Source organism: Mirounga angustirostris, unplaced genomic scaffold, assembly GCF_029215605.1.
Source record: "Mirounga angustirostris isolate CCGP_5_RB_7025 unplaced genomic scaffold, mMirAng1.0.hap1 SCAF_4, whole genome shotgun sequence".
Classification (NCBI taxonomy): Eukaryota; Metazoa; Chordata; class Mammalia; order Carnivora; family Phocidae; genus Mirounga; species Mirounga angustirostris.
Window position 1 is genome coordinate 165,931,759 of NW_026991712.1, and position 24,753 is coordinate 165,956,511.

Genomic DNA, 24,753 nt, shown 5'->3' on the forward strand with positions numbered 1-24,753 from the left:
TCGGTTAGGCGTCTGCTTTCGGCTCAGGTCATGTTCCCAGGGTCCTGGGATTGAGCCCCACATCAGGCTCTCTACTTAGCAAGGAGCCTGCTTCTCCCTCTCCTGCTCCCCCTACTTGTGCTCTCTGTCAAATAAACAAATAAGATCTTTAAAAAATATATTTAAAACAAAACAAAACATATCTGAGTACAAATATAGCCCCAGAATCAGAAGCTGTAAAAAAGTGCTATTGCCCTTACATAACAGGAGGGGAGGGTCCTGGGACACACCCACTCCCTAGGAGGTTCTGGGTAGGGGTCACCCTTAATCCTTTGGGGTGGGGGTTTGAAGGAGTTCAAAGAACCCATACAGCAAAGTGTAGGAACTTCCTCTTGGCCCCCCAAATCAGCAGAGCTGGAAAAAGTTCAGACATCCCCTCATCCCATCTTTCACCCCAATTCAGGGTGACTTATTTTCCATCTTCTGAACCCCCATTCCCCCCTCCCAAGGAAGAGGAGATGGGAGTGGGGAGCTGAGAGATGTACAATCTTCATCAACAGAGAGTCATTTATTGAGCTCCTAGTGTGTGCCAGGCACCAAGGAGGAGCACACAGAGGTATTAGATAAGGTCCCAGCCTTCAAGGAGCTTCTTGATGGCTAGGGGAAAGGAAAAGGGGGTGGGCAGAAGCTGGTGTCAATCACAGGCGTCACTCTTCTCTCTGGTGGTCTTGGGAAGTAGAAGGGCCCGCAAAGGGACAACTTGAACAGGTGCCCAAGACATGTATACACATACCACACATGCACAAGACACCTGTGTGGAGCCCACACACTATAGAACCCCCGTATAACACACAAGAAGTGTATGTGCCACACGTGGGTGGGATTCACACGCAGAGTCCATATGTGCATAGGCCACGTGGGTATGACACAAGAACTGCATCTTCCCCAGCCAGGTTGCTAGATGGAGGGAGGGCTCCCGGCCACGGCCAGCTAGGTCTGTCAGGGCTGGGGCTGGTACTGGCCCTCCGTGGCCGTGAAGAAGTCCTCCAGCACACTGCGCAGGTAGTCAAAGGTGGGCCGTTCCTCTGGGCGCTCCTTCCAGCACAGCATCATGAGGTGGTACAGCTCCTCGGGACAGTTGTCAGGTCGCACCATGCGGTAGCCTCGCTCCAGGTTCTGAATCACCTCAGGATTGGTCATCCCTAGAAGTTGATGGGAGAAACAATATCAAGGCTCCAGGCTTTGGACACCCATGGCAGGGGTGATGTTCAGAATATTTAACTGGCACAGTGTGAGCACCAATCCAAAATGATCTTGGTCTGCATCAATAACAAGACCATATGCTTCAGGTACCCGCCGAATGTCAGTCACGCCACTTGGAGTGTTGGCTGTGGCTTAAGCACCCAATAACACGTACATGTTGACTGTGAGACCTTGGGTGAGCCATCTCCCCTCTTTGAGCCTCAGTTTCCTCATCTGGGAAATGGACCTAAGAGTAGCTCCTACTTCATGCAGCTGTTAATGAAAATTGAATGAGACAGTGCATATGAAGCACCAAATATAGGGCCTGGAGAGGAGATGCTGCATGAAGAATATCTGTGATTATTATGATTTGGTGGGGAAAGATGGGGTGGTCAGGGCCCAGGGGGATGGGAGTCCACAGACAGCACAGGGGTGAGGCTTCTCTGGCTTTGGGACCAGTCACATGAGATGCTGCATCAGGAAGCCAGATGGGCCCTGGACCCCAGCAAAGCAGACTCTGCATAAGGTAGGTTCAGAAAGCCCCTCAGTGACCCAGATTAAATAATTTGGGGTCCACATCCCTTAAAATGAGGAAATTACAGGACATAAACCAGGGAACTAAATACCCATGGCTAGAGTCAAGGATGCAAACACATAGTCTGCACCCAGTCTAAATATAGCCCATAGACCTACTTTGGTTTGACCCTTGTCATGTTTTTATTTTTATTTATTTATTTATTTTTAAGTAGGCTCCACACCCGGTGTGGAGCCCAATGTGGGGCTTAAACTCAAGACTTTGAGATCAAGACCTCAGCTGAGATCAAGGGTTGGATGCTTAATCGACTGAGCCACCCAGGCACCCTGCTGTGTTTTTAAATAATTTGAATCAATCATCAATATTTGGATATAGGCAAATTTTCCTAAAATTCCAAGTTTTGGCTTCCCTTGAAAAAGAAAAGATCTGGGGGCACCTGGTCGGCTCAGATGGTTAAGTGTCTGCCTTTGGCTCAAGTCATGCTCTTCAGGTCCTGGGATCGAGCCCTGCATCAGGCTCCAGGCTCAGCAGGGAGTCTGCTTCTCCCTCTCCCTTTGCTTCTCTCCCCATTCATGCTCACTCTCTGTCTCTCTGTCTGTCTCAAATGAACACATTTTAAAAATCTTAAAAAAAAAAAAAAGATCTGTTTTGGGGGTCCCTATGTCTTAGTAGCAATCATCTTCTGAAGCAGATGCAAGTTCATCCAGGTCACCATTACTCCCCATTGTCTCCCTGACCCTGAAGCCATGTGTCAGTTGCCAATTATCATCATGGTTTCAATGCTTTTTTTCATCTTTTTAAAAATTAGTTACTTGATTTATTGATTTATTTATTTTTAAGTGAGTTCCATGCCCAGTGTGGGGCTTGAACTCATGAGACTGAGATCAAGAGTTGCATGCTATCCTACCTGAGCCAGCCAGGTACCCCATGCTTTTTTTTCTTCTAACAGAGAAATTCTCCATGGGTCCATCTCTATGGGCACAGTGGAGGAGCAGTAAGGACGCTTGGCAGGATGACTGGAACGTGGTTCTAGTCCCCGTGCTGCCCTTGGACTCTGATGGGGCCAATCCTGGGCAGAGTAGTCCTTCAGGCTCTCACCTGATTCTAAGGTGCCTTTACCTTTCTAGGAGCAAAATCCTGTACATAGTGCTCTGGGGATGTGGGAAGCTTCTGCATATCCGGCCACTGTGCTCCGTGACCTCTCTCCCCTGTCTTTGTTTTCCATTTCCTTTCCCCAGAATTTCCTAGCAAGTTCCTTTCAAAAAATTCCATCTGTCTTGGCTGAATTCAGGGGTAAAGGACTTTGTCCAGAGGCTAGAGGAAGGGATGGGAGAGGGTAGGAATTAGTCATTTATATGTCTCTCTCATTCTTTAGATGGAAAGTTTCAGAGGGAAGGGAAGTCAGTGTTTAGTGGGCACCTACTGGGAGTCAAGCTCTTTCACAAATAGTCTCCGTTGTTCATATCAGGAAACTGAAGCTCAGAGAGGTGAAGTCACTTGCCCAAAATGAAGATTATTAATAAAACCTAGGGGCTCCTGGGTGGCTCAGTCGGTTAAGCATCCGACTCTTGATTTTGGCTCAGGTCTTGATCTCAGGGTCATGAGATCAAACCCCATGTTGGCTCCGTGTTCAGTAGGGAGTCTGCTTGAGATTCTCTCTCTCCCTCTCCCTCACCCCTCCCCCAGCTCGCTCTCTCTCTAAAATAAATAAATGAATCTTTAAAAAATAATAATAATAAAACCTAACCCTCCTGAGTGCTTAGTATGGGCCAGGTACTGTTCTAACCTCATAATTTACAGATGGAGAAAGAAAGAATGATCTGATCAAACCCAAACAGAAAGTTAGCATCAGTGGCAGATCTGGTAATAAAGGCAGGCCTTTTCCCTCCTGAGCCAGATCCACTTCTACCATCCTAGGCTGCCCGTGTCAGAACTTAAGAAAAGAGCTGCGATTATTGAAGGAGGAGAGAAATTGAGACAGACATGGGAGCCAGCCCTGGGAGACGTGGCACCTGACTGGGCATGCTGGAGTCCTGAGGGAATACAGAAAAAGCAGCTAGAAAGATTCAGAATCTGAACCAGGGATAGATGAAGTGAGTGGACAGACATGGATTTGCTGCTCTTCCCCACCACTCTTTCAGTTCCTGCCCTTGGCCCTGACCTGGGTAAGGGATGCGGCCGTGGGTGACAATCTCTGTCAGCAGGATCCCAAAAGACCACACGTCCGACTTGATGGTGAATGTCCCGTAGTTAATGGCTTCTGGTGCTGTCCACTTAATGGGAAACTTGGCTCCTGGAGGGAGGCAGAATGAAGTCACCTGGGTCTGCTTGGCCAGACCCTGCAGGCCCCAGACTTCCCTTATATCGCACACCTACCCTCCCTGGCTGTGTACTCGTTGTCCTCGATGAGGCGTGCTAGGCCAAAGTCTGCAATCTTGCAGCTCAGAGTGTCAGATACCAGGATGTTGGCAGCCCTCAGGTCACGATGGATATAATTCCGCTCTTCAATGAATGCCATGCCCTCTGCAATCTGCAGACCAGGTAGGAGGTCAGCAGCCCTGGGCCAGACATCCTTATCCCACTCGGCTGTGCGCCTGCCCAGCCCCTCCCCAGTCTCCTTACTTGGGCTGCCATGTCCAAGAGTTTGTTGATGGTCAGCTTGATGCCTGGGGGGGTCTTGAGGAAATCCACCAGGCTCCCTGTGAGCAGAAGCAAAAGTTGCTCACTCAAGTTGCCCCAGCAGAAAGCTCCCAGACCCTTCTCCCCTAACTGGCTATCTAGAAGCAGTATCTGACATGTGGAAAGAAGAATAAGGGGTGAGAATGGAGAAGTGTGCATTCAAGGTGAAGGTACCCAGGATCTATGAAATCTTTTCCTGGGGCCTAGGATGGAGCATGCTTGGAGAAGTCTGTAAGCTTCTTGTCACCAATGGGGTAGAGCCCAGACTCCTTAGTCAGGTAGGTGTCCAAAGCCCTACACGGTCCATACTGTAGTTTCTTCTCTTTCCCCCACTTCTGCCTCTTTCACTTCACCCACCCTAGACAATTTTGAGATTTTTCACATAGACCACTGGGCTCTCACCCCAAAGTCTCTTTGTCCCATCTCTGTCTGCTAAAAATTCTACTTTTCTTTCATGGCTCAGCTAGACTATTCCTCTAGGAAGCCTCTCTAGACTCTACCAGGCCTAATAAATTGCATCATTATCTACATTCCCCGTGACATGCTGGAACTCTCCTGTGGCAAAACTCTGGTTTTCCTAGAGTTTGTGCCACATAATGAAAATGAACTTCCCCTGAAAGCAGGAGCCTTGTTTTGTCCGTCCGTGTTCCCAGTGCCCAGTCCAAAGTAAGCAGTGATAAATGTGTGCTGAAGGTATTGAATGGAGTATAGAAAGAGGTGCCTGGGGGGCTGAGGGACCATGTCTGGGAGCAGAGGCTGACTAGGAGAAGACCATGGGTGAGAGTTGCTGGAATGGAGCTAGTGACTGCTAGCCCTTCTCAAGAGATTAAAACCCTGTGTAAAGATGGCAAAAACCTAAGTATCCCCACTACGAGCGCTGAATTAGTCACCAAAGATAAAAGGCTCCCCCAGACACAGCAAATATGGAGGTATCTACTGCCATTCCTACATCAGGTTAATGGAAGATGCTGCCGATCAATCCCAGCACTCATTTCCAATGAGCCTCAGAATCCTCCTCAGCACAGAACTCTAAGCAGCTACCAATTGAAGTTGGCCCACAGGGCAAAACCTATTTGCTACTTCCAGAATCCATTAGCCAATTAAGAGCTTTTTTTCCCGGGGTGCCTGGGTGGCTCAGTCGGTTAAGTGGCTGCCTTTGGTGCAGGTCATGATCCCAAGGTCCTGGGATCGAGCCCTGCATCGGGCTCCTTGCTCAGCAGAGAGCCTGCTTCTCCCTCTCCCTCTGCCTGCCTGCTGCTCCCGCTGCTTGTGCTGTCTCTCTCACTGTCTCTCTCTCTGTATCAAATAAATAAAATCTTTAAAAAAGAGAGAGAGAGAGCTTTTTTCCCCTTCCTGGAAGGTGGACAGATCTTATACGCCCAAAGAATCAGAGCCAGATGACAACACAAACTTACTGAGCAGTTAATATATTGCAGACACTATTCTAACTGCTCTATATACACGGACTCTTTCATCCTCACAAAGGCCCTATGAGAAAGTTACTATACCATTACCACCATTTTACAGATGAGGAAACCATAGCACAGAGCAGTGAAGTGATTGGCCCAAGGCCACACAATCGTGAAAGCAAGATTCTAACACAGGCAGTCAGATTCTAGAGCCCTTAATGACTACTCTAAATTATTTCTGGGTGAGCCCATTCAGATTTCTGATGTTATACTCGAGGGAAATGAGCACCAGAGATGGGACAGGGACTTGGCCTGTGTCACGGCAAACTGGTGACAAAGCTGGACCTGGAAACTTTTGGGGGGGGGCTAGAAACTTCTATCCACCTTCCTGGGTGCTCTCAATCAGTCCAAGGGAGGGCAAGGGGCTCACCTAGAACTGAAAAAGAGAGATTTCGGGCAGATCTGCCCTCCCAAGGGTCAGGGTCAAAAGGAAGAGAGAAATAGGGCTAGAGACCCACTCATTTGAAATCAAGCATCTTGGCCCGCCTGGGTGGCTCATGCGTTAAGCGTCTGCCTTCGGCTCAGGTCATGATCCCAGGGTCCTGGGATAGAGCTGGGCTCCCTGATGATTGGGGAACCTGCTTCTGCCTCTCCCCCCTGCCTGTTCTCTCTCTCTCTCTCAAACAAGTAAATAAAAACTTGAAAAATACAAGCATCCCGAGATCAAGGTAGGACTGCAGGTCAGGGAAGATGAGAAGTGAAAGCTCTTCCAGAGCCTGCCACCTTAGACTGAGCTCCCAGACAGGCTCGGACATCACACCCTCTTCCCGTCCCTAGTGATGAGTCTTTAGGGACCCAGGAAAACAAGAAGCCCTCGGTGCTGAGCCAGGCGAAAAGGCAGATCTCCTCCACCTTCTATCAGGGTCAGAGGAGATGGCAGCGCCCCCCCAGCAGTCGATCACAGTGGCGGCACCCACCGTTCTCCATGTATTCCGTGATGATGTAGATGGGCTCCTGGGTGACCACCGCGTAGAGCCGGACCAGTCTCTGGTGTTGCAGCTGCTTCATGAGGTTGGCCTCGGCCAGGAAGGCGTCGGGGGACATGCTGCCCTGCTTCAGGCTCTTCACTGCCACCTTTGTGTGCTCGTTGTAGTACCCTGGGGAGGGGAGGGATTGGGGAATCACTGGGAGCCCGAGCACCCGGAGCCAGGTAGTTGCCCGGACGCTGTCTCGGGACTCTCACGACCTCAGCGGATGCCTCCCCTTTCCCCCTTCCCCGCAGTCCTGGGGGGCCCTCACTCACCCATCCACACCTCCCCGAACTGGCCAGCCCCCAGCCGCTCCACCAGCTTCAGCGTCTCCCTGGGAATCTCCCACTCGTCCTCCCACCAAGGCTTCTGGGGCTTCTGGGTCTGGCAGGGGCGACTCAACCGCGTGCACAGCCCGTCCGAAGCATCTGCGAGCACAAGGGAGGGTGTTAGGGCCGTCAATACGGCGGACTCGGGTGTCCCCGCTGAGTCCCCACCGGGCCAAGTCCCCGTCCAGGGGAAATGGACTGGCAGGGGATGCGTGGGGTTGTCACCCGACACTGGGCTATAGGGTACCGCACCTCACCCCCTGCGGGGAATGAAGGAGCATACTGAGATGGGGGGAGGGCACCCCTGGGAGGGACTTAGGGGAGGCAAGCTGGTAGGGCACAGGTGAAGGAGCCTCAGGAGCACGTCTGAGGGGCCCCTGCTAGGGCTCACTGGTGTAATGGCGGACCAGCTCATGCAGGCCAGGAAAAGTGATGCGGGGGGAGATGTAGAAGCCGCCTTTGTCCAGGTTACGGATTTTGTAATGTTTCACCACCTCTCCCTGGTTCTGGTCGAAGTCCCGCACGGACAGTGAGAACGATCCTGGATGAAAGAATGGGTGAACGAATGCAAAAGAGGGGGAGGGGGAGGGGGGCCTCCTGCGAGGGGCGCCCCCCGCCCCGCGCGCCTTCCCGGGGACCACCGGGCCCACCCCCCCGCGCTGCGCCCCCCCCCCCCCGGCCCCGCCCGGCCGCTCACCGGCGGTGCTCTCGCTCTCCCGGATCAGGAAGGAGCCGTGCGTGTTCCCGGGCGCCAGGAGCTGCCGCTCAGCGTCCTTGCGGCTCAGGTTCTTGAAGAACCAGCTGCGCAAGGCAGAAGGGAAGGCCGTCGTCTGCCGTTGGTCCGTTCCTCCTCCATCGCCCTCAAGCATTCACCACCAGCCCTAGCACCCCACCTCTGCTCCCACCCTTCGTCACCGGGAGTCCCCACTTACGGTTCAGGCTCCAGGCTGTTCGCTTTGGCCACGAAGTTGAAGGGGATGAAACCTTCCTGGCCGGTGGTCAGAGACTGCGCCTTCCACCACTCGCCGTTCCTGCGCGACAGAGGCAGTCGGTGGGGTCTCCTTGGACTTGGATTGGGCAGGAAACCTTCAGAGCCCCCCGTTACACCATGCCACCCCACCCTCCAGCCCAGCACTCTGGAGCCTTCTGTTTTGTCCCAAGGGCCCCCGCTGCAAGCCAGTCAGGGACTGCGATACAGGGGATTCCTGCTCCCTCCCATGCTCTGGTAGGGCAAGAATGGGTGGCGAGGAGGGGGCACTCACTGCTCCAGGATACGGAGCTGTTCACCCTTCTCGAAGCCCAAGTCTCCATCGTGAGAGGGCTCATAGCTGTGCAGAGCGATAACCAGGTTATCTGGAAAGACAGAGGGCGTCAGGGAGAACCAGGCTGGACTAGGCTGGGAGCACAGAGTTCAGGAATTACAGGGTAGCAGAGAAGACCAGGGGCGAGAGAGGCAAGACAGGGTAGAGAGTGGATAGGAAGATGGAGGCCCACAGCCAAGGACCCATGGCCCTTAACTTTCAGGCCCTGCTGGTTGTGAGGTCACCTTGCAACGGTGAGGCTGGGGGGTTGCAGCCTTCGTAGGTAACCAGTGGATCCCGCACCTCAGAGCCATTCCAGATGGGCAGCTGTGGAGTGGGGGGTGAAAGTGGGGTCAGAGAGCAAGAACCTGAGTCAGATCCTGGCTCCCTTCCCCACTGCCCTGTTTTCACTTCTCCAGCTTGGCTGGGTCTTATCCCTGCATTTGCCAACTACTTAGGAGAGTCCCTTCCCCTCTCTGGGCCTCCTTTCCTTTCTGTTTTCCAAGGGGAAAGGGCTACTCTGTTATTTCAGTGGTGGTCCATTTCCTTCTCCTGGCTTGGATACTCCACCCAACTCCCTCACCAAGTCCCCCTCTTGCCTCTTACCATGGCCTTGCCGTCCAGTGGAACTATGGGGTAATGGCAGTTCTCACATACATCGATGTTTTCCATCCAGTCATCTTCAGGGTTTGAGCTGCAGCTACAGCCCATGGTCCCTGGGGCAATGGAGAGGGGGCTGAAGGGGCTCCCCCAAGATCTACTTGCCCAACATTAGACATCCTAGGGCCTTGCCCTGGGAATTTCCAGAAGTACCTGAGATTGTCAGGCCCCCATCCCCATTCACCAGCCACTAGAAAAGCTGAAATGGGTCGAGTTGGTCAGGTAAGGAGCTCCCTACTGGTGCTGTCTCTGAGCTCCCAAGTAAAGTCACACATGGGCCCCCACTGAGCCCTAGGCCCCGCCCTCCCACCTGGGATGGGCAAACCGCCACAGATACCTTTGTTAGCCTAGTTGCCCACTTCCTGCCTCTCCCCCAACCCTCTCTTTCCTCCCATCCCCCATGTTAGAGGACTACCTACTAGAGATCACACACACTTCCCCAGGCCCTGGGGGAGCCCTAAATTTTGATCCTCCCCTACCAGAGAGGTGTGTATGCCCCACCTCCTAATTACAACTCCCCTCTCTGGCCCAGGAAGTTGAATAAGAGATTCCTGCTCCCTAATGTCAGAGATCAGGCCCCCAGCCCCCCAGCCTTTCCCAGAACAAGTCTCCTTCAGAGGGTTTTTTTTTTTTTTTTTAAAGATTTCATTTATTTGACAGAGAGAGACACAGCGAGAGAGGGAACACAAGCAGGGGGAGTGGGGAGAGGGAGAAGCAGGCTTCCCGCTGAGCAGGACCCTGGGATCATGACCTGAGCTGAAGGCAGACGCTTAACGACTGAGCCACCCAGGCGCCCCTCCTTCAGAGGGTTCTGATTCTCACCAGCAGAAAACCCTTCAGTGTTGCTGTTGGCCATAACTTTTTTATTTGTTTGTTTGCTTAAGCAGTGGAAACTTCTTGTCATATGTAAATCTGACAAACTTTTTGTCAGATGGAAATCAAGCAGAACCTCATAGATAAAGCAGGTAAAAATGGGGCTGTTCTGCCTGAAACAGAGCGGAGACGTCATTGTGAAGCCCCTAGGAGTCCTGAGACACCTCCTTGCCTAGGGCTGCTCCTCAGAACGGCTTAGAAAGCACTAGTCCTCAGATAAAATTCAATTTACCATTCAAGACCCTTTTTTTAAAGTAGGCTCCAAGCGGGGCTCAAACTCAGTGTTGCGATCAAGCCCTGAGCCAAGATCAAGAGTCCGAAGCTTAACTGACTGAGCCACCCAAGCGTCCCATGATCCTTTAAAAAAATTTATTGGGGCACCTGGGTGGCTCAGTCGGTTAAGCGTCTTCCTTCAGCTCAGGTCATGATCTCAGGGTCCTAGGATCAAGGCCCGGGTTGGGCTCCCTGCTCATCAGGGAGTCTGCTTCTCCCTCTGCCCCCCCCACTCATGCTCCCTCTCAAATAAATAAATAAATAAATAAATAAATAAAATCTTTAAAAATAAAAAATAATAGGGGTGCCTGGGTGGCTCAGACGGTTAAGCGTCTGCTTTCGGCTCAGGTCACGGTCCCGGGGTCCTGGGATCGAGCCCCACATCAGGCTCCCTGCTGAGCAGTGAGCCTGCTTCTCCCTCTCCCTCTGCCTGCCGCTCCCCCTGCTTGTGCTCTCTCTCTGTCAAATAAAAATAAAAATAAAAAAATAAAAAATAATTATTTATTTATTCATTCTAGAGAGAGTGAGCACATGCAGGTGGCAGAGAGAGAATCCCAAGTAGACCCCTCTGCCAAGCTCAGAGCCCAATAGTGCTCAACACCATGACCCTGAGATCACCACCAGAGCCAAAACCGAGAGCTGGACGCTCAACCGACGGAGCCACCCAGGTCCTCCCCCATGACCCTTTAATATCAAGATCAAATCCACCTCCACACTCTATTCTGATACACACACACACACACACACTCACACAACCTTCATTCTGAGCTACCCCTGCCTTTCCCAAACACCCCCTACTATTTTCTTACTCAATGCCTTTGCACATGTGGTTCCCCTACCGTGAGTGCTTTCTTGTCTGCCTACTGAGCTAACTCAACCTTTAAGGCTCAGCTCAAATATCACCTCCCCCGTGAAACCCTCCCAATACCCTGTTCCTACAACACTCTACTCAGACACAGTCGTCAGTTAGCACTGAGTGCCATGACTAGATGGATTTATGTGTCAGTCCTGCTGCCTTTCCCACCCCCTTGATGAGATGGGGGGTTCATTCAGAACAGAAGCTGTGCTTTATTTGCCTGAATGTCCCAGCACCCAGAACTACTTGTCATTAATAAATGTTGGTATGTGGAGGGTTCATGCACAGACTCTTCCATCTACAAGGGTCTTAGAAATCACCAAGTCTAACTTCTGATTTTAGACAAGCAAACGGAGGCCCGGAGAGACCTGCTTAAAATTAAACTCACGTGGGGGCACCTGGGTGGTGCAATTGGTTGAGCGTCCAACTCTTGGTTTCGGCTCAGGTCTGATCTTGGGGTTGTGAGATTGAGCCCCACCTCGGGCTCCCCACTCAGTGCAGAGTCTGCTTAAGCTTCTCTCTCCCTCTCCCTCGGCTCCTTCCACTCCCTCAAATAAATAAATCTTAAAAAAAAAAAATTAAGCTCACACGGGGCACCTGGGTGGCTCAGTCGGTTGAGTTTCTGACTCTTGGTTTCAGCTCAGGTCATGGTCTCAGGGTTGTGAGATCCAAGCCCCCCCCACCCCACCCCTCGAGCTCTGCACTCAGCGGGGAGTCTGCTTGGAATTCTCTCTCCCTCTGTCCCTCCCCTGGCTTGGGCACGCTCTCTCTCTAAAAATAAATAAATAAATAAATATTTTTTTAAAATTAAACTCACACAACCTATTTGGGACAGAACAAAGCTAGAGGTGCTAATCCATGCTGGGACCAAGTAGAAGTGGGGAATAGTGGAGATTTTGGGGTTTGCAAGACTGAAGGACACATGTCAATTACATCTGGCCTAAAAAAGAAAAAAAAACCAAAAACTCAAGGACAAGCCTCAGAGTCAGAGACCTAAATCAAACCCCAGTTCTGACATTTACTATATGACTTTGCTGAAATCATTCTTCCCAAGCTTCACTTTTCCTTTCCTGTCCAGTGGGGATCATCATCCCTTTCTCATAAGCTTACACAAATGTTAGCTTAGTTTAGGGCTTAGAAAGACTTCTATCACTGCTCATTCTGCCCTCCCAAACCTACTCCGGAGGATGGGAGAATGGGATTGGTAAATAATCCTCCTTACTAGAAACTCATGTTTCTTTAACTGAAATACTCAGAACCTGTCATGGGTACCAGAAGTCATGGGTGTACATCTTCCTAGAACATGAGTGTTATCTGACCTTATTCATATAGTTAAACAAACATAGATCTATTATGGAGGAACATGCAAAACGTACATGGAATTTTAAGCCAAATCAAGAGACTTTCAAGGAAAAGGGTACACATTCACTCTCCCCTCTACTGTTAGGAGTCCTGGAATTTGGGGGAGAGACATTTGAGAAGTCCTGCTCAACCATTCATCTGTGACAGCAAATGGCTTTTTTTTTTTTTTAAGATTTTATTTATGGGGCGCCTGGGTGGCTCAGTCGGTTAAGCGTCTGACTCTTGATTTTGGTTCAGGTCATGATCCCAGGGTCCTGGGATCAAGCCCCACATCAGGCTCCTTGCTCAGCAGGGAGCCTGCTTCTCTCTCTCCCTGCCACTCCCCCCCGCGCCCCCCCCCCCCCCGGCTTGTGCGCTCTCTCCCTCTCTCTCTCTGACAAATAAATTATTTTTTAAAGATTTTATTATTGGGGCGCCTGGGTGGCTTAGTCATTAAGCGTCTGCCTTAAATGATAAAATTTTATTATTTATTTATTTGACAGAGAGAGACACACAGAGAGAGGGAACACAAGCAGGGGGAGGGGGAGAGGGAGAAGCAGGCTTCCCGCTCAGCAGGGAGCCCAATGTGGGGCTGGAGCCTGATGTGGGGCTCGATCCCAGGACCCTGGGACCATAACCTGAGCTGAAGGCAGACGCCTAACGACTGAGCCACCTAAGCGCCCCTCTGACAAATAAATTAAAAAATAAATAAAATAAGATCCTTTTTAAAAACAATATCTTATTTACTTCCTTATTTGAGAGGGGGAGAGAGAGAGAATGAGTGGGGGAGGAGCAGAGGGAGGGGGACAAGTGGACTCCACGCTCAGGGTGGAGCCCTACGTGGGGCTTGATCCCAGGACCCTGAGATCAGGACCTGAGCCAAAATCAAGAGTCAGACACTTAACAGCCTGAGCCATCCAGGCGGCCCTGCAAATGGCTTTTTTGACACCTCATTCTATTATGGCTAGAAACTAATGAGCAGCAAAAGCCTCCAGAGAGGCACTGATAACCATCTGGAAGCAGCCTAAAATGAGCTGAGCTATCCAGTGAGGCTGTGAGCATCCTGTTTTTGTGACACTCAAAGGGACCTTGGAAGATCACAGGTTGGTTGTACTGTAGAGAGAACGCCAACATTAGATGGAGTTGGACTTAGATCTGTAAGGTCCCTTCCAGGCTGACATTCTCAGAGGCTTCAGAAAAGAGTAAGAGAGAGATGAGAAAAGCTTGAGGTTGAGGTAAGTGAAGGAGTTTGGATTCAGCAGTGAGGAGAGGCCAGTGAAGGGCCAGGAGTCTAGACTGCAAACCACAGGGCTGGAAGCTGGTACCTGGACATGCGGGGAGGGGAGAAGGGGAAAAGAGCCCCAAGGCCTCAGGCCAGGGTCCAGGACAGCATGCAGACAAGACCTATGTCCTGGACTAAATCTGGGCCTCCCAGAGAGGACCTAACATTCCTAAAGATTGGGGCCAGGAATGAGGAAAAAGTCAAGCTGTGTCTTGATTAAGCCAAAAGGAACTCTAACTCCTCTGGGAATCTGACCCCTAGTGTTTCCTCCATGGCTTGCTGTGTGGTCCTGGAGCCCTGGGGCTGCAGGGATCAGATCCTGCCCTCTATAAAAGTGTGAACTATGGAGTGTAGGGCCCGGCAGCAAGCGTGAGACCGTAGGATCTGGCAATGCCAGAGATGATTTTGGTGAGTGGCTCCCAGCTACTGGGAGCTCCATGCTCTTGGGAGGCCTCAGGATAATGTGGGAGGCCTGCAGGTTATTTCAGTATTTTAAAAAAACCTAAAGGGAGGGGCGCCTGGCTGGCTCAGTCGGTCAAGCGGCTGCCTTCGGCCCAGGTCATGATCTCAGGGTCCTGGGATTGAGCCCCACGTCGGGCTCCCTGCTGAGCAGGGAGCCTGCTTCTCCCTCTCCCTCTACCTGCCGCTCCCCCCTGCTTGTACTCTCTCTCTCTCTCTAATAAAAAAATTAAAAATCTTTAAAAAACCTAAAGGGAAATTGTACTATAATTTGTTTCTTAGCTTGACGAATTATTTTACTCTTTCTTCAGTGCATACTGATTGTCTCTGGTTAAAATTTGAATTAGAGAACATGAAAGTGAGTACTTAAACAAAGTAGTTTAGTAGGCAAAAACTTCAAAATCATAAGATCCCTGACCCAGGAGGGTGGGGAGTACAACAGGGGAAGGGGTCAAGGAGTCTGGGAGGGAAGAGTTTAGAAGCACTGGTGTACTTTACCAGGCTTGTTTTAAAGATGGAGAAGCTGGGGGATCAGAGAGGTTACGTAATTTCCCCAAGAGCATGTGAGGACTCTAGGCAGAGGCGAAACTCAAATCAGGTCCCTACTCCTTAATCAAGGTATCCCCCTCTACTCTTCACTCCCTGGAAAGACCAAAGGGGGTGGAGGATCCTGAGAGGTCATGGAGGAAACAGGGCAGGGAGGCAGGTCTGACAGGGTGGGGAGCCACTCTTCCTCAAAAATTTCATCATGGCGGGGCGCCTGGGTGGCTCAGTTGGTTAAGGGACTGCCTTCGGCTCAGGTCATGATCCTGGAGTCCCTGGATCGAGTCCCGCATTGGGCTCCCTGCTCGGCAGGGAGTCTGCTTCTCCCTCTGACCCTCCTCCCTCTCATGCTCTCTGTCTCTCATTCTCTCTCTCTCAAATAAATAAATAAAATCTTTAAAAAAAAAAATTTCATCATGGGGCGCCTGGGTGGCTCAGTCGGTTAAGTGTCTGCCTTTGGCTCAGGTCATGATCTCAGGGTTCCGGGACTGAGTGCCGTATTGGGCTCTCTGCTCAGCGGCAGGTCTGCTTCTTCCTCTCCCTCTGTGATCTCTCTCGCTCTCTCTCAAATAAATAAATAAAATCTTAAAAAAAAAAATTTGATCATTGTGCTGTTAACAAAGGCCTTTTTCTCCAAGGCAATTCTCTTTCCACCTAGAATGCATGCTTCTGAACGTACATTTACCTGACAGGTGAATGCAGGTCTGTGTATATGAAGGCATATGATTCAGTGAGCATTGTGCTTTTGTGTGCATGCCCGTGGGCTTGTCTGAGGCTATGTGTGCAGATGGATGTATCACAGAATGGGGGGATGTATAGTTTGCGCTTGTCCCTGTGTAATTGTGAGGTCATATACGGATACATCTATTTATACAAAATGTGGGTCTCATCCTTCTCGTCTTAGTTTGACAAAAATTACTGGGTAGCCAAAAGGATCTAACCAGGTTAATAAATGAGGTCAGTAAAAAGAAAATCAAAATTAAATCTTAATATAAATGTCTCATTGTCAGGGGTACCTGGGTGGCTCAGTCGGTTTAGCGACTGACTCATTTGACTTAGGTCATGATCTTGGGGTCCTAGGATCAAGCTCCCTGCTCAGCAGGGAGTCTGCTTTTCCCTTTTCCTCTGCTCCTCTTCCCTGCTCATTCTCTCTTTCTCTCTTTCAAATAGATAAATCAAATCTTTAAAAATAATAAACAAATGTCTCATTGTTTGAAAGAAAGAAAAAGAAGAAGAAAAAACAGATCCAGAGAATCCCCAGGGTTCTCAGAACCAGCAAGGAGGGCAGATTCTGAGGTGAATGACAAAGAACATTCTCTTCTCAGGGATTCAAGGTCAATAGCAGGGATTTTATAGATCTAGACTTCCTCTGACCAGGGTCTGTAATGTTCTCAGTGAAATTCAAAGCTGCCCATGGTCCACAGAGCACCCTGTGTCAATTATAAAGAGCCACCCCTCCCTGGGGTTTCAAACTTGGAGAGTAGAGTGAGGGCTAGACCTCAGTCCCCACCCCTTCGTGCCTCTCAGCATAGTGCCCAATACACACAGCGGCCCTGCTCATTTGGTAGAACTGATAAAAAATCCCAGGCTAGGGGCACCTGGGTGGCTCAGTCGTTAAGCATCTGCCTTCGGCTCAGGTCATGATCCCAGGGTCCTGGGATCGAGCCCCACATCGGGCTCCCTGCTCGGCAGGAAGCCTGCTTCTCACTCTCCCACTCCCCCTGCTTGTGTTCCCTCTCTCGCTGTCTCTCTCTCTCTCTGTCAAATAAAATCTTAAAAAAAAAAAAAAAATCCCAGGCTACGTGCAGCTCTTGGCCTGGATCATCTGAACCCAGACCTGTTTAGGGTTCATATCACCATGAGTTCCGATTCTTGCCAATTCGTTCACCTTTATCAACTCCATAGACGTTATCTCAGCTGGCTGGGCCTAGGACGTGTTGTGTCTCCTTAAAAAAAAAAAAAAAAAAGGCAACCCTTTTCCTCCCTTAAACTGTAAAGCTCTTCATTTATCGAACATTCTGTCCATAATGTGTGCCAGCTTCTTGCCCGGGTTTCTTAGCCAAGAACAGGTAGGCTATCGCGCGGCAGACCATCATGGTGCCCTGAGCGACTTCGTGGCAAATCGGTCGGGAATCATCTAAAACATTTTCTTGGCCTTTTACTTTGGCCGAGATTTGGTTGTTAGCAAAGTTGTATATGTTCAATGAAGAGCCTTGGGTTTGGAGGTGACCCACACAGATCCCTCATCGTGGTACTCAAGAATCAGGGTTGGTAGGCATGGCAAATGATTTCTAATGGGTAAAAGAGGGATGTGTCCTGAGTTCCCTCCTTTTTCATGTGTTCCTTTGTGATATAACAATTCCTTTTTTTTTTTTTAACCATAGAGAACAAAAAGGTAAGCTTTCTCTTCAATGCAAACAAGATGAATTTATTCTCACAAATCTGAGTGGCTTGACCATAAAACTGATTGTTAGTTAATTATTGCCAGAAAAATGGGCTACAGAGCAATGATGCTAAAGCTGGTATTTTTGGTAGAGGCCCTCCAACTAGTAACTTGTATGTACTGCTGATCCCTTTTAGTGAGTATGCCCCCTGTGGACTTCTGTGTGCATTTTGTGACATGGGGGTTTTATCATGATGGACGGAGCCTTACTTACAACTTGGCAAGCCATGATGCTTTATTTAAGTTTCTGGGAGTCTGCAGGTCATGGAGTCTCAGCTCACCATATCCATGTCTGAGTGACACAAGGTCAATCCCAAGACCTCCCAGGCACTCACTGGCAGAGGGCCTCAGAGCAGTTTACTAAACCTCTCTGGGGGACACCTGGGTGGCTCAGTCGGTTGGGCATCTGCCTTCGGCTCAGGTCATGATCCCAGGGTCCTGGGATTGAGCCCCACATCGGGCTCCCTGCTCAGTGGGGAGCCTGCTTCTCCCTCTCCCTCTACTGCTCCCCTTGTTGTGCTCCCTCCTGTCAAATAAATAAATAAAATCTTTTAAAAAATTATAAGAAAAAATAAAAATAAACCTCTCTGAGCCTCTCTCCATTCCTTCATCTGCAAAATGGGAATTAAAGTGGGACCTGCAGGGGCACCTGGGTGACTCAGTCGGTTAAGCATCTGCCTTTGGCTCGGGTCATGATCCTGGGGTCCTGGCATCGAGCCCTGCATCAGGCTCTCTGCTCAGCAGGGAGTCTGCTTCTCCCTCTGCCTTTCGCTCTCCCTGCTTGTGCGCTCTCTCTTGCTCTCTCTGTCTCTTTGACAAATAAGTAAATAAAATCTTAGGAAAAAAAATAAAGTGGGACCTGCAGGTAGAGCTGCTGTAGGCATTACCTGTGAGATACAGATGGTCCCATAAAGTGCTTATCATGTGCTCAATACATGCTAAGAACTAAATAAATGAGAACACCGTTGACCCTTGAACAACATGGGTTTGTGCCGCATGGCTCTGCTTATTCATGGATATTTTACAGTAGAATACTATAAATGTATTTTCTCTTCCTCATGATTTTCTTTTTCTTTTTTTTGTTTTTTTATTTTCTTTTTCTTTTTTTTAAGATTTTAATTATTTGAGAGAGAGAGAGAGAAACAGCATGAGAAAGGAGAGGGTCAGAGGGAGAAGCAGGCTCCCCGCCGAGCTGGGAGCCCAATGTGGGACTCAATCCCAGGACTCTGGGATCGTGACCCGAGCCGAAGACAGTAACCAACTGAGGCACCCAGGCGCCCCTCTTTCTTTTTTTGTTTAAAGATTTTCTTTTTAAGTCATCTCTACAACCAACATGGGGCTTGAACCTACAACCCCGAGATCAAGAGGCACGTGCTCTACCGACTGAGCCAGGGGCTCCGTCTTCCTTATGATTTTTTTTAATTTAAAAAAATTTTTTAAAGATTTTATTTATTCATTTTAAGAGAGCAAGAGAGAGAGAGAACAAGCCAGGAGGAGGAGCAGAGGGAGAAGGAGAAGAAGACTCCCCACCGAGCAGGGAGCCCAATGCGGGGCTAGATCCCAGGACCCCGATATCCTGAGACCATAACCTGAGCTGAAGGCAGACGCTTAACCGTCTGAGCCACCCAGGCATCCCCTCCTTATGATTTTCCTAATAACATTTTCTTTTCTCTAGCTTATTTTTAAAGAATTTTTTTAAAGATTTTATTTATTTGACAGAGAAAGAGACAGCGAGAGAGGGAACACAAGCAGGGGGAGTGGGAGAGGGAGAAGCAGGCCTCCCGTGGAGCAGGGAGCCCGATGCGGGGCTCGATCCCAGGACCCTGGGATCATGACCTGAGCCCCCAAGACAGACGCTTAACGACTGAGCCACCCAGGCGCCCCTTCCTTATTATTTTCTTGATAACATTTTCTTTTCTCTAGCTTATTTTAAGAATACAGTACATAAGACATGTAACATACAAAATATGTGTTAACCAACTATTTATGTTATCAGTAAGGCTCTGGTCAACAGTACGCTATTAGTAAAGTTTTTTGGGGAATCAGAGTTATACGTGGATTTTCGACTACGTGCGGTCAGAGCACAAACCCACTGTTGTTTAAAGGTCAACTCTAATTGCTATTTGAGGTTAGCAGGTGCATTTCACTGCATCAGCCTTAAACATTTTCCAGTCTAAACGCTAACATTAGCCGTTATCAATCATTTTCACTCTCCTTTGTGATTCTGGGCACTTCCACAGACCACCTTTTCACCTTTAATATATTTACCTAAAATGGAAATTTTGCTACCATACATAAATGGAAAACCAGTATCACCAGCCATAGATAGAAATCAGTATCCATTAAAAGAAAAACATAGTATCATATGTAAATTCACATTCATTACCCCCTAAAATCACTCCACACCAGAGAGGCACAAGCCTTATTTCGGAACATGCTGCATTGTGAGACAGAGCTTTGGGCTTAGACCTCTGTTGGTAAGTTAGAGGAGACGCCATTTTCCTAACTGGCCAGCCTACTGACAAAAATTTAACGGGCACCTCTATGTGCCAGGCTCTGATCTAGTGCTGGGGACACAGAGGTGAGCAGATAGAGAGGTTCCTGTCCGTTGGGTCCTGCCCTCTCTGGCAGGACACTCCATGTCACGGGAGGCCATAGGCCTGTCTTCAGCTCAGTGACTGGTAATGTCTGTGACTCAACACCAAAACACCGGCAACACAAAACAGCCGTACTGGTCAGAAAGGAGCTTTGCAAAATCACTGCTGCCACCCATTTACCAAGTTGACGTTTAGCTAAAATCACTAAAAATGAGGTCGATCTCCACGTACTGACATGGGAAGACATCCCGGATATAACAGGGCAAGCAACAAAACAAAACAAAACAAAACATGGCAAGGAAGTTACAGAACAGAATGTAGCATAGAAACCTGTTTGCATTTAAATGTGTATATTTAGGGATTCTTTTCAGCCAGGTTCTGTGCTAAGCCTTTATTTGCATGTTTTCATGTAATTCTCACAATAATCCTATGACGTAAAGGCTATTATTATCCCCATTTACACATGCAAAAACTGAGGCACAAACAGGGTGAAGCGATTTGTCTAAGGCCTCATAACAAACAAATAAGTGGCGGAGTGGCGAGTTGACACTTGGTCTATCTGCCTCCAGAGATGGGGCTCTTAACCACTATACTTGGCTGCAGCCGTCCGTAGGAAAATCTGGAAAGATGCACACCAAATTGTTCGCAGTGAACACATCCCAGCAGTGAGACCAGAGCGGGTTGTGTTTCTTATATTTCTTTTGATGCCTCTGTATTGTTTGGATTTTTAACGACAGGCCATGTGCTAATTTTGTAGTTGAGAAACAAAAAACAACAAACCACCACCAACGCAGAAACTCTGCCAAGAGACACGATCATTTGAGGAGGATTCGCTGCAGAACCTACCCTTCCTTCCATTCCTCTCCTTGTCTCAGGAAAGGTAGGCATGGAATGAATGGGGCATCCAGGAAAAAAGGCTTCTGTGACCAAAGAAGTTTGGGAAATGCTGAGTTAGACAGAATTGACCAGGCCCCGTCTCCCGGGGAGTTTTCAGAGTGCTAACAAGCTGACATTGACCAGGAAGTTAATATGGGCCAGTCTGGAGCTGAGGCCATGTTGGTTTGGCCCCAGAACCATTCTCTCGCTGGGTGCCTCATGGAACTGGCGTTCTTTAGAACAAGCATTGGAAATGCAGCACCAGCTATTTTAAAGCCAACGCCAAAGTTTGTTGTTGGAGGCCACGTCCCTGGATGGTATCTTGGTCCTGCCTACCCCCATCCCACCCCCACACCCAGCTCCCCCGAACTGAGCTTGACCTTGAGGTCATCAGCCTGGGGGTGTGTGTACAGATTTGTAATATCCAGTGTGTGTTGTGTGTGTAGAACCTGCCTCTGCTTCTGCCCATATCTGCACGCGGACATTTTCTGATGATATGTCTGGTGTTTGGGATGAGATGTGTGTGTGTGTGTGTGTGTGTGTGTGTGTGAAGTTGTGTGTGTGTGACTCTCCTCTAAGGCAGACCCTGTGGCTCAGTCTCGAATTCTCACACCTACTATATACAGGAAACAAGCTCATTTGCAAAGCCACACCACAAGTGTGATGGAATGAGCGGTCTGCCAGCCGGCCAAGGTGCTGAGGGTGGTCCGCCGGCCGGCCAAGGTGCTGAGTAGGTGTAATTCTGGGTGTGAAAAGCCTTCCCTTTGGTGCCCCATTTACAGGAGGAAGGGCTGCCTAACCTCTGATAAGCACCTACCATGTGTTGGGTATAACCCTTGGCACATTACAAAGTCCCCACACGCATTCTGCAAGGGAGACATTTATTATTGCCTCTACAGAGTTTGGAGTCTGGAGACGTGAAGTCAATACTGTTCAAGGAAATGGCAGAAGCGGCATTGTACCTGGGTCAGCCTGACCCTGAAAGCCGTGTTCTTTGCACTACATCATACCCATTAACTCTCTGGCGTTTGGTCTTGTTATGCCCTCATGGTACCCAAGAAACAGAAACCAGGGACAGTGACCTGGGCTCATGTCATAAGTGCTTTCCAAAATGGGCCTTTGTCCTTCCCAGAACTGTGCTGACTCTTCCAGGGAGCCTTCCAGATCCCCTGAGGGAAGTCTTCTATTCTCTGAGAACCTCACCTCATTCTCTTGCCCTATCACTTGGCCCTTTACCCTTTGAGGAGAACCTCCATCCCTGAGCCATGAGGTCAATGGACCCTGAGTCATCTATCAGCACATGCTGGATGAGAGGGGTGCAGGTTCAGGGTGCAGATGAGCCCCCCTGAAGCACAGGGAGAGCCAGTGTGTTCTCCGGCCCCCACAAAAGGCTGCGGGCCTTGGACTTGGAGACAAGGGAAAGGCTGGGACATGCTGACTAGGTGGAAATTGTGTGTCAAGAAAAACACCAACGGCAGAGGGTAGGGCAAGGGAAACCTGGAAAGTGTGGTTCACATGGGGATGCCCCCCCTAAACTGAAGGCTCAGAAGAAAACGAGGGGGTGGGCAGATAGCTGACTATGCCTTCCTGGGCCTCTACCTTCCTGGGGTTTGAAGCAGTGACCAGTTAGTCCTACACACACATTGGGGGGGTGGGTATGGAAGCCAGAAGAACCAAGTGGAGGGGGCAACCTGTGACACTTGGCAGGGGCAGGAATGGCAACTTTCCAGATGGAAGTGCCGACGTTCCTAGCCCAGGGCCAACTGGACCCCTGTCTCGGTTAAAAATAGCCCTTCCTCTGCCCTTCCCTTTCCATTCTCTGTCCTTCAACCACCCTCTGGTGGTTCAACAGCCTCTGGTCAGATACTTCCGCCCTGGAGGCCCCAACCCAGATGATAAACATGCCCTCACATATCCATCCGCTTCCAACAGAAGACACTTCCACCCCTCCAGCACTGCTGGTCACCAAGGCTAAAATCACTTCTCAGGTGTCCAGCCGGATGTTCTGGGTGATTCCTCTCTCTCTCAATCTCTCTGTCTCTCACTCAGAAGATTCTTGTCACTGGCATCTGCCCCAGCAATCAGTAGGATTCCTGGGTCCCGGGACTCAAGCCTGACCATCACCCTGCCCCATGGATGGGGGGCAGTCCTAGCCTAGGCCATCACCTTCTCCCAGGGAATGGCTCTACCTCTGCCTTACTGAGTGACTGTGGGGAGGGAGGGCTTGGCCTCTCTGGGCCTCAGGAAGTTCATCCATCATGGGATCGGGGACTGGACTAGGTGATTTTTTTTTAAAGATTTTATTTATTTATTTATTTGAGAGAGAGCGGGAGCACGAGTGGGGTTAGGAGGGAGGGCAGAAGCAGAGGGAGAGGGAGAAGCAGACTCCCTGCCGAGCAGGGAGCCCGATGTGGGACTCGATCCCGGGACTCCAGGATCATGACCTGAGCTGAAGGCAGACGCTTAACTGACTGAGCCACCCAGGCACCCCTGGACTTGGGGATTTCTGAAGGCCTTCTTAATACCTGACAGTCCATGTGCCAGATTTCCAAGAAAAGGCTCCCAGCGAGGTAGGGACCGGTGGCGGACGGTGTGGCAGGGGCAAGAACCAACGGCTACTCAGGTAAGGCTACTCCTTACCAGCTGCCACCCACCTGACCTCCAGCAAGATTTTTCTCTCCCCCAGCCTGTAGGGCTGCTGAATACCCAGGGGCCCAGCCCCATGCCCAGATGTAGCCCCCACTGTCGGGCCTCCCACCGCAGTCCCTAGACCCCTGTTCCCAGTACTCCTTACCTGCCCAGCCCAGGAGCCCCCTGGTCCCATTCACATGGTCCTCCTGGCCTAGCCTGGCTGCTCACACAGTTTCGGCTCCCTTCGCTGAGGTAGCCACCTCCTGTCTCAGCGCGCCCACGTCCCACCCTGACTTCCTGCCTCCTCCCGAGGGCTCCGCAGCCAACCGGGCCCCAGCAGCCCAACCACAAGCCTCCAGCACCCCAAGCTTCCTGCTGCCATAGCCCCCCACTCCTCAGCCCCTGGGGGTCCTAGATCTCTCCTGAGGGGGGGACTTGGAGCTGAAGAGAGAATCTTTAATGGAACCTCCCCTCCTGCCCCCAGGGTGCACCTGGACGAGAGATTCAAGGGCAGCCTTTATACCCCAGTGAGCAAGGGGCAGGCAGACATACACTCAGCTTTTGGTGAAGGACAAGTGGCACCGCTGTCACGGTCTGAAAGCTGAGTGACCCTTTCGTTACAGTCTAGAGAAGGCAAAGATAACCCCACTTCAGAGTCAGAGGAGAGAACCCTCTCCCCGCTAAACAGTTGGGGAGCCGAACACCATATGTTACAGTCAGATGTCAGGCTAACATGGCGGCCTAACGACAGTCATGTCATCTCAGGGCAAGGGACGGTAACTTTATTAGAGTCAGAGGGGAGCTAACACCCTCCTTAGAGACAGAATGCTGGACAGCAAGCTGTTTAAGGAAGCAGGCAGGACAACCCCTTTGAACCCCGTTCAAGAGACCAGGTTACAGCCCGTGCTGTGGGCAGAGGACAGGATCACACCCACTAATTAGGGCGAGACTTCTAATTCAGGGAGAGGCAAGCCACAGCCCCTGCGAGAAATGTAGGGCCTGCCACCATCTTCTGCAACAGGTGAGAGACAAGACAAACACTCCTGCCCGGCTCCCAGGTGCAGGCCACTGACTGGTAGGCCTTTCTGTTGGAGGCAGGAGACAGGAACCTAGTCACAGGCAGCAAGCAGGCCCAGAATCTCCCTTTCCCTTGGGGCCAGGCTGAGGGTGGCACCCATCACAGGCTAAGGGCCAGGTTACCGGTGTTATGAGGAACCCTGGGTGGCTTCTATGAGGCACCAGGGCTGGGCCCTGCCATTCCAGCCCCCCCCCCCACCCCGGCCCCAGGAAAGTATAGATGTGTCACAGTCACCACCACGGGAGCCTACACTCAGTGAGCAGGCTGGGGGAGGGGAGCCCACAGAGCATTGTTGGGGTTTGTGAGGTGGAAGCTGATGTTCTGTGCACCTCAGCTACA

The 24,753-nt window shown here is 50.3% G+C and overlaps 2 protein-coding genes across 4 annotated transcripts in view; one reads left to right on the top strand and one right to left on the bottom strand.

Moving 5' to 3' along the window:
- LOC123859842 (myotubularin-related protein 9-like) overlaps positions 1-24,753 on the top strand; it is a 39,401-nt gene that overhangs the window by 3,139 nt on the left and 11,509 nt on the right. The window contains exon 3 of one of the 2 annotated variants that reach the window (XM_045898196.3): positions 20,587-20,709. The exons of the other annotated variant lie outside the window; for it this stretch is intronic. The gene's annotated coding sequence lies outside the window, so the exon portion shown is untranslated. The remainder of the gene's footprint in view (positions 1-20,586; positions 20,710-24,753) is intronic. 2 annotated transcript variants of the gene reach the window in all.
- Positions 533-23,620, bottom strand: LCK (LCK proto-oncogene, Src family tyrosine kinase). 2 transcript variants are annotated; one of them, XM_045898201.3, is made up of 13 exons: positions 23,500-23,620; positions 9,109-9,218; positions 8,748-8,829; positions 8,464-8,554; positions 8,134-8,232; positions 7,899-8,002; positions 7,593-7,742; positions 7,148-7,300; positions 6,822-7,001; positions 4,379-4,455; positions 4,133-4,286; positions 3,918-4,049; positions 533-1,181 (listed from the first exon to the last, which is right to left on the bottom strand). In XM_045898201.3, the coding sequence occupies exons 2-13, from the start codon at positions 9,211-9,213 to the stop codon at positions 979-981; spliced, it is 1,530 nt and encodes a 509-aa protein (XP_045754157.2). In that variant the 5' UTR covers positions 9,214-9,218; positions 23,500-23,620; the 3' UTR covers positions 533-978. The 2 variants fall into 2 exon arrangements, with proteins under 2 accessions (XP_045754157.2, XP_045754160.2); XM_045898204.3 differs by lacking the exon at positions 23,500-23,620 and having other exon boundaries at positions 9,109-9,421.

Excerpts from the sequence above, each read along its gene's own strand:
- LCK (XM_045898201.3), bottom strand. The coding sequence starts at position 9,213 with ATGGGCTGTAGCTGCAGCTCAAACCCTGAAGATGACTGGATGGAAAAC. Across the intron at positions 8,233-8,463 it reads CAGCTCCGTATCCTGGAGCA|GAACGGCGAGTGGTGGAAGG; the intron begins GTGAGTGCCCCC and ends TCTGTCGCGCAG. Across the intron at positions 7,002-7,147 it reads GTTCGGGGAGGTGTGGATGG|GGTACTACAACGAGCACACA; the intron begins GTGAGTGAGGGC and ends TCCCCTCCCCAG.